This window comes from Volvox carteri, assembly GCF_000143455.1.
Source record: "Volvox carteri f. nagariensis unplaced genomic scaffold VOLCAscaffold_59, whole genome shotgun sequence".
NCBI classification, from domain to species: Eukaryota; Viridiplantae; Chlorophyta; class Chlorophyceae; order Chlamydomonadales; family Volvocaceae; genus Volvox; species Volvox carteri.
Window position 1 is genome coordinate 30760 of NW_003307602.1, and position 8851 is coordinate 39610.

The following is an 8851-nucleotide window of genomic DNA, read 5'->3' on the forward strand; positions in this document are numbered from 1 at the left end:
ACAGTTCGTGTCCTCTAGCCTCGCACGGTCCAGTCTCCTGTGTCCCAGAAACCCTTCTGTTTCTGTGTCACCGCAGCACCCCGCATGCCTTGAAAACCGACATACACCCGGGTGAGCGCCTCAAACGCCCACTTCTCCAGGTGTGCACCTGAACACAACTTCTGCATGTATTGGCCCAAGCCTCTAGGGCCTCCTGGTTGGTGAACATGCACTACTCAGAAGGTATTCTTGATGTACATGGGCATGTGTTGGCATTACGCCCGTACCTGCAGCACCTGAGCAAATAGCGGGTTATCCAGATACAGCCTGCCATTTTGCTCGGTGGTGAAGTTGGCCAGCAGCGCCTCAAACGCCGGCGGGAGCTTGGCGCGCTCCACTCCAGCCATTGTGTCCACCAGCTCGCGCAGGAGCAGCACCTGTGAAGTAGGCTGGCCCAGCACTTGCAGTACCATGCGCATGTCCGCCAGCACCTGAATAGGGATCACATGCTGCAATCAGGGATTGCTAGTCGAAACCGTCTGGCTCCACCAGCTGCCGTTCAACACGCAAGCAGCACACTCTTTCACAGCCAGCGCCTGACCATGCTTTGTACCCGTTCCCATTTGCAGGATTGCATTATGCAGGCCCCACCTCGGGAATGAGCTTTCCTGTCAGGGTTTGCTTGACCAGCTCCGCAGCTGTGATAGCCGTCCCTAACCGCCCCCTCCACTCCTGGCACAAGTACGCAAGCATGGCGATCTGCTGTGGTGACTGCCAGAGCAGGTCGCTTGGCAGTGGCGGATCCCAGCTCGCGGCCTGGGCCTTTAGCTGCTCCCAGGCGACTTGCAGCACGTCCTCGGACACCAAGGGGCTCAGGTTGAGTTGGGAGTGGTACGTGATTAGGGCAACACCGTTGGTCTGCGGCCATGCACAGCAGAGAGGCGTTAAAGAAGTAAGTGTAGAAAAGTAGATGTAAAGGCTGCGGAGAAGTAGTAATAAAACAGGGCTGTCGTAAAGCTGGAATAAAGTTTGCTGCTGGCCTGGAGAACTAGCTGATTAGCTGGTACTGAAAAGCTGTCGGTATGCAAGTGCTCCTCCCAAACCCCCAAAAAAACGCACGACCGACCCGACCGACCCAAATATCCTAGTCCGGCTAGCGGACCGACGCCAAGACGCCAACACGATATACCGAAAAAGCTCGAACCACCCTTTGGACTCACCTGGCCAGGCAGCAGAAGTAGCGGGCAAGGGCAAATGCAAAACAGAAGGGTAGCAAAGTGGTGAGCCGGGTGTAATAAAGGACAAGAAAACATGCGAATGCTGCTGAAAAATTTTAAACTGGCTGCAAAAGAGTTTTAATTGGCTGGCTGATGAGGAATTTTGACTGAAAAGGGAAAGTGAAAAAAGAAAGGAAACGCTTAAGAAGAAAAAGGCGGCAGAGGAAGGCATGAGAAGTGTTGTACTGGGCGAAAGGATGATGATGCAATTAACAGGATGCATAGCAGGTAGTTGTGGCCTGATGGGGTGAGAAAATTGGCAGCCAAAGCGTGGCCGTCAGAGTTCCAAAAACAGCAAGCAGCATCATAACGAAGTCTAAGCGCCTGGACTAACGCAGGAGCCAGGAATGCGCCTGACGTGCAACACCAGAATATGCGGCTCATAAGCAGAGCTCCGCACTGAAAGCTGGCATGCCCACGGCATTCACAAGCGTTGCAAGCAGGCAGGCATGCACGTAACCACAAGAGACAGGGATGCCAGTTTGTGTTCACACAATTGCTAGTAGATCAGCAACATGATTGAGTTCACACCGACACACGGCTGCTGCCGTTCACAACACCACCGCGTCAGCTGTGCTGCCAGCAATGTTGGCCCAGAAGCACGACGCGCCACTGCTGAGGGCCTGGATGCCTTCAGGTCTGCTCTCCACACATCTGCTTTCTTGCTCGCCTTCTTTAGCATGCACGTTACATAAACCCAGTTGTTACAACTGCCTAGGAAGATATATCGACATGTTCACAGCGACAATGAAGGTCCGTGGCCCACCATGGCTCTTGCCATACACACAAGGAGCGGCCACTCAGTCCTTGCACCCAATCGGTCTGGCGCGCCTATGACACACTGTCACGCCACAAGGAGACGTGTAAACAACTCCGGGTCACACATGTTGCGTGGCGCCAAGGGGTGTTGAGAGGCAAGGCCCCAGGCCTGAAGGCCCCCCCATTTAACTAACTAAAGATGCAGGCGGCTGGCAGAGGTTAAGGCCTGGCTTCTGCTCCCGTCGCGTCCCAGCGCGTCCGGGTTCAAATCCGCCTGCCGACCTCTCGGGGTGTTTGAGAGGTGATGAAATGGGAGGTGGCCCCCCATCTTGTGGACGGTGTAGGACGTGATAAAATCAACTCGCGAGCTGACCAGGAACTAAGTTGACGCGCCGTTGATCCGCTAGATTTGGTTGGATGCTGGTGGTGAGTTGCCAAACTCAAAGAGTACACTCTGACGTCGGATGGGGTGAATGGCTTAGGGTGCCCCTCTAGCAGGGGAGAGCAGGGAATTGCCTCGGGAAGGAGGCCACTGGTGAAGCTTAACCACCCTCTAACACATCAACTAACCTCCCTAGCATCACAGCAGACTAGCTCAATCAATGGATCTCGTCAAGGTGAAGCGATTGATGTCCATATTGGCACGTTTTAGCCGCTGGTGACGTTCTTTCGGGACCCCTTCGACATTGTTCCCAGAGCCCCGGACCCACCACCCCACACGCTGCCGTACAACCAACTTTGGGGACCAATAACTTATGTATTCCTGGGTCCATTTGCATTCTGAAAGCAGATATAGAATGCTCCCGTCTAGCTCTTTGAGAATAAAGCATATGCGTCCCCCCAGAAGAGCCTAAACCCCCCCTGCTGCAACACCAATTGCTCACCGGGGTGACTGCAACATTGGCCCATAGCGTCGCCATGGAACTGCCCGTGACGGCCCAGGCGACCCAGTGGGGGCTGTCCAGCAGGAGTTCCTTGAAGATGCTGCAGTACACACGACAGTTGAGGGAAGGAAAATGGTCCATGTGTCAGCTCCTTTGTGTCGTACGCCTGCTGTAGGCATGCGTGCAGACCTCTGCCCCTTGTGCAATATGCTTATGTCGTACAATTGAACCTCGCAGCGATCTCCCCTTAGTGCCTTCTGCCCCTCGTGTGAAGCTCCACCTGGGCGCGTTTCACTGGCCATTGCCCCTCATCCTCGCCCATGTGATCACACGACACGGTTAGGGAAACCTTGTGCTGATTTACCGCCGCATGTGCCGCACTGCATCCTTGTCCAGTGTTGAGCCGCGTACAGCGACTTTTCGCCGCGGACTTTTGCCGGGCGACTTTTTGCCGGGCATGGCCCGCTCAAGCAGGTAAAAACTCTGCGCCTCGTCAACCAGCAGGAAGTTCAGGCGGTCCCGTGGCAGGCGCTCCATGAAGTCTTGAATGGCGTCCTGTACGGCATTAGCCGAGTTGTTGCTGGGTGCAGGTGTGCTGGCGGCAGCAGAGAGCTGCTGTTTGGCGGCGCTCCGCTTGAGTCGAATGAGGAAAGCCTCCAGAAAGCCACTGATGCCGCTGCTGCGATCACAGCCCAAGCAGTTCACGTGCAGGAAGTTGGGCTCTGAAAGCACCATGCCAGCGTGCTGCTGGCCACTGCCACCGCTGCTGTAGTAGGTGTTGGCCACAGCAGGCAGAACCTCGTTGAGCATGTAGGACTTGCCAGTCTGCACAACGGGCACAAGATGGGCGCAAGATGGTAAGCGTGCATTCCCCTTGGTCGCTCAGCTGTGCATTACTCAATAGTGCACAAAGCTGCATGCATCACCCATCTACCACGCCTAATCTTCTCACTCCAAACCCTGTTCCATGTGGGTTGGACACAAGCTGCACAAGGAGCTCTCCGTCCTTGGTCAGGCCGTTATATCCCACCTTGACCAGACCGTTGATGAACAGCGGCCGGATGGGTCTCCCCATACAGTACTCATCCTCGGCAAGGTCCAGCCACTTCTTCAGCTCAGCTATCTGCCTGCCCTCGGGGTCCAGGAAGAACATGCTGTTCACGCCAGCACTTGTGGCAGCTGCAGCGCTGACAGTGTCCATGGGCTCAAAGAAGAACAGGTCCTGGTTCTGCGAGTCTTGCCGGAGCTGCAGCTTGCAAGCTGGCAGGCCTGCACAAGGATAGCCCATCGTGCCCACAAGGCGCATACACATTAAACAACCAGCCGCTGTCACCCAGTTCCAATGCATGCAGGATCACAACGAAGGGGTGCAGAGCAGCAAAGTGACGAAGCAACTTCAAGCTGAATCAAGCCAGAAGTCACACCCCTCAGTAGCAAGAGGGTGTATGTCATGCAGAACACTGAACCGCCCCTTTATGGTAGAGAAAGAGTGTGCTGTCACACAGGGCTGCACAATCGCAGGCCCAACAGGCTGGAACGTGTAACTGCCGAGTGTTATCACTATGCATGTTGCCCGCCTGCCGAGGGACAAGCCCTTCATGGACATGTTGGCGCTAGTGCTGTAAATGAGCATTCTGGTGAAGTCCCCCCTCCCCCGCTCTCCATTCGTTGTGGCCTGCGGCCTGAGGGTTGGTTGCTGTCCAGGAATGTGAGACCTGACGAGGCTGAGAGTGGGAGCCTGGCTGGTGCTTCCTCTACTGTAGGGCCCAACTCCGCCTCATAACACCATCACAACACCTGTGGAAACGTTAGTACGGTGCATGAGCAGGCCTAGCAGTTTGGGAAGGGGTGTGTAAGCAGCGACGATGGGAGGTGGTAATGGCTGATAATGGTAATGGCTGGTAATTGGTGTCCATGCACTCAAGCCCAGCGCTGCAATGAAACGGCACACCAAGCCCACAACACCTGTTCCCCCCCTTCCCGCGTCAGGCACAGTAGGCTCACCTGCAGCAGTGTTGCTGGTGCCAGCGTCAGCGCCTGCAGGCGGCAGGCCCAAGGCAGGCTGAGCAGGGTGGATCACCAGAACACCCACGCTGTACAAGATGAGCAGCATTAAGTCGTCAAGCATAATGATCATTATGCATTGTTATGCTTGACGATGTTGCAGCATGTGTGCACATCATAGACATGGTCGCCAGACAAAGTGCAGGGCGGGCCACTATCACAATGGGGCGCACAGCTGCAGGGCTGGGTGCTGTACTTTTTACAGCTGGCGGTATAGTGTCTACACAATGCTTTTACACGGTGAGCATGTTCACCAGCAGCCGCCGGCAGCAAACATGCAGGGGGAGGAAAGTATAATGGATCCCAGTGAGACGGCAGCTTTATCCGTGCCGGCAGCTTTATCCGTGCCGCTTTATCCGTGCCGCGAGCAGTGACAACCCCATCGGTCAGTCAGGCAGTCAGTCGCCATTCGGACACGATCAGCTGTGCCCATAGCAGCCAAGGTAGATCCCCTGCCATGGCCAGCCTACTCCACCACAATCTTCGCAGTAGCTCAATCACGTACATACTGAACCACCTCAGGATGTTTGAAATGCTGCTTTTGCTTAAGTCAAGTCGCCAATGAGGAGAATTTCACATGTATACTTAGGGTTTGACTGGCAACCAAGCGGGCCTTACACTGCAAGACCCTGTTACCGGCCGCCTTCCACCCGAAACCATTTAGATTGACGCTAAAATATCTTTCGAGTTTTTGCAAAAACAACTTCGGGTGGCTGCACTGGGGCCCTGGAAGCCGTGCTTCGCACGGACTCAAAACCATTTGGATCACTACGGGGTACCTCAATTTCCTCTGTAGGGCAAAGTAAAATATTCTCTAAAATGTCTATTGGGACTCTGTTTTCGGTCACCGACTTGGGGGTCACCGACCTCTGCCAGCAGGGTCAGGCATGCAAAATGGATGCAACACAACCATGTGCACGCGATATGGGGCCAGCAAGCTGCAGCTCACGAAGGACTTTCTCCACCAAGTTTGCCGATGCCCGTGAAGGGAACTACCCAAGCTAGCGCCACCAGCAGCTCAGTGCGCTATCGAGAAAGCTTGCACATCCGATTTACTCTCAACCACAAAGACTAGAAACACCGTTCTAAAGTCACTATACAAACAACACCTATATTAGGGTTTACTGTTGAGGAAGATCATCCGTCACAGCAATAACCTTTCCTGCAAGTTATTGTTTACGTCTTGCAAGCTATTGGTTACGATACCGGAGACAGGTTACAATACCGGAGACAGGACAGAAACCCCCTCTTAAGCAGAAAACTTCTCCGACACCTTAGTTGACAGGGCGATCAGTCGCATGCCGAACTTCAGATGTACCGAAAGACAACCAGCCTCACGGTCCACGCCACTCAATGTGTGCACAGCAGCATCCAAGATGCTAAAGTTGATATCTTGGCAGCGAGAGCAACCACCACGAGCAGGAGTCTATGCAACGCAGGCTCCTCGGCAAAGGATGACCTAGTTGGTGGCACAGGAACCGCGCTTAGAATTTACCTAAGGCCTGCCGAATGGCATCCACCACGCCAGGCGCCAGATGCGCTTGAACGAGATTTTCCCGTGTAGCTGCACGCAGGCGCGCCGCGGTCCGGTACTTGGCTGCCCACAGCAGCTCCAAGTCCTCTTCATCCAGCCCAGCAGAGTCCAGGCCAGCCTCTGTCAATGCAGCGCACATACGCTGCCTGTCATCTGGCGTCATTGCGCCAAACGCCAACCAACGCCACCGGTTCTCGCAGGTTCTGCTTCAGCTGCGTCGACCCCAAATAATTAGTGGAAACCCTCTACGGGAATACTACGGCTGCAAGTCGACGTCAGCGTTACGTTTGTTGCATTTTGCAGCTGCGGCAGCACCTAAGCTCTGATCAGAATCCAACGAGTGTGGCTTATGTATTCAAGCCGTGCTGGAATAAGTGACGTGGAGCACCTATCAGGAAATTTTGCAAAGGACCAATGAACACAAGATGTTATATGTTGTACGGGCCGTACTGCTCAGCAAAACATGTGTCCCCCACAGAGTTTGTCAAATCGGTTTCTACAGCTGCGGGAGGGCATAATTTCGGTAATTAAAACTAAAAAAATGTGGCGCCTTCCGGCGCCAAGGAAAACAGCATTTCAGGGCTGCACGTTCCGTACACATTGCAGGCCGAGGGGCGACAAGGGTTCGTCGCCAGGCAAGTTCTTGCGCCATGAAGCTCGCTCCTTCGCTCCTTCTGTGGTTAATGTATAATCTGCCTGAAGTTGATACGGTTGAGGGATGCTGGGCGGATATTGCTGGCCTGAGTATCACTGGCGGAGCCCTGTGAGGTTCACACTCGCACATGTAGGAGCCCAAGTGCTGTGGCGCAAACCCCTGGCTTGGTGTTTATTATGGCCAAGGAAGGAGCAGCATGTAGGCCCGACCTAGTGCTTATGTGCTGAGCCAAGGCTGGATGTGGACGTGTTGGGCGATTGGCAGAATCCTGGAGTAGTCGGAGTGTGCGTAAGAGGGGGATGACGTGTTTAGTGGTGTTTTGATTACCGTCGTGGCAGGGGGCAATGATATCTAATACATTCCCTTTATGATGAAGCGTCGAAATGGGAGCGTTTCGCGGTGCATTGTCGTCCCGTGTATGCATCCCTAACAAGGGTTCAGGCGAGTTGATGAAGCAGCCGTAGTGCTTCCTTTTAGGAGTTGCAGCGGTGGGGTGAGGATCAGGGCTGCGTTTGCGCATGGACTGCTGTATGGCATTTGCTGTTTCTCATGCATCAGTTTTTGCTTGTGATGGAGGTAGTGCTATGTACATGATGGTTTCACCACTCCTCGTACGTCTGTGAAGGTTTGAAGGTATAATGTGGTGGTAAGCTAAATCGCCGAGTACGGCATGCTGCGTTGAATCACCTTATTCTATTTCATCGTTGGGATTTGCCCGGCCGCCCAACCCTTTCATTTGCTGCGGATGCCTGGATGTGCGCGTGCACCGCGGGGCTATTCACTGATTGCGGTTGACCAGAAATAGTTGGTGAGTGGAGTGTAGTCAGCTACTTCGAAGCCGAAAAGGGCCCTCGGCCCGGGTGTAGCAAGGAGTTGCCCCGCAGTATTCCGCAGGGGACGCTGTACGGCACTGGGCTGCAAGTGGCTAGACCCACCACTACGGGGTGCTATATCACGACTTCAGAAAAGTACTGATCGGCAGCTGCAGATGTCAGATCCCGTGATAGTGCGCTCGCCAGGATTCTAAACGAGGGCCATCTGGTTTGTGGTGGTGTAAAACACCCGGCCCCTTGCCAGCCCTTGCCCCCAAAAGACGATCACGATGACGCATGATGACGATGATGATGATCATGATAACGATAAGGATCAGAAGGACGCTTGCAAGGAAGACGGGACACGTAGGAACTGGAAAACTTGCACACATCAGTCGTGCGGGCTCAGCAACGCAGGGGTGATTACGACACTAGATATGATAAATATGATATGACACGATATCTTGTGTAGCAGCGCAAAACCTCGGCAAAAAGCAGCAGCAGCAGCAGCAGCAGCAGCCGCCGCATGTGGCCCTCCTCCATCCGCCCGTATACAGAAGCCGGTGGTGGGAGGTATGTGTGTATGAGGTAGCAGCACTGTGGCTACTATTACCGACCGCGCCACACAGTGAGGACTCCCCATCGCCCATCCCTCTCTCCTCGCTCCACGCACCCTTTCCTCTCCCCTTCCCTCGTCCCTCCTCTTCGCATGCTGGTCTGTCCACCCGTCATGACGTGCGTACGGTGGGGTGTATTCAGTACCCCCATAACCACCGCGGGTCGTTCCCAAACGCCCTCGAAAGCTCCTGATTGAAGGGCCTGCGGAGGGAGGGGCAGCGGAAACAGTAGCAAAGAGGTAACACAAAAACTAGCAACAGCAGCGAGAG

General features: G+C 54.5%; 2 protein-coding genes across 2 annotated transcripts in view; both read right to left on the reverse strand.

Annotated features, from left to right (window-relative positions):
* The window catches only part of VOLCADRAFT_107144 (uncharacterized protein), a gene marked incomplete at its 5' end in the record, with an annotated part of 9716 nt that extends 3056 nt beyond the window's left edge, over nt 1-6660 (reverse strand). Inside the window, 7 exons of the mRNA XM_002956243.1 lie at nt 266-470; nt 631-897; nt 2900-2999; nt 3264-3724; nt 3930-4168; nt 4904-4936; nt 6459-6660. Of these exons, the coding sequence (XP_002956289.1) occupies nt 266-470; nt 631-897; nt 2900-2999; nt 3264-3724; nt 3930-4168; nt 4904-4936; nt 6459-6660 (1507 nt within the window). The remainder of the gene's footprint in view (nt 1-265; nt 471-630; nt 898-2899; nt 3000-3263; nt 3725-3929; nt 4169-4903; nt 4937-6458) is intronic.
* A 2059-nt stretch (nt 6661-8719) lies between these two features.
* The window catches only part of VOLCADRAFT_107145 (uncharacterized protein), a 4675-nt gene continuing 4543 nt past the window's right edge, over nt 8720-8851 (reverse strand). The window contains exon 9 of the mRNA XM_002956244.1: nt 8720-8783. The gene's annotated coding sequence lies outside the window, so the exon portion shown is untranslated. The remainder of the gene's footprint in view (nt 8784-8851) is intronic.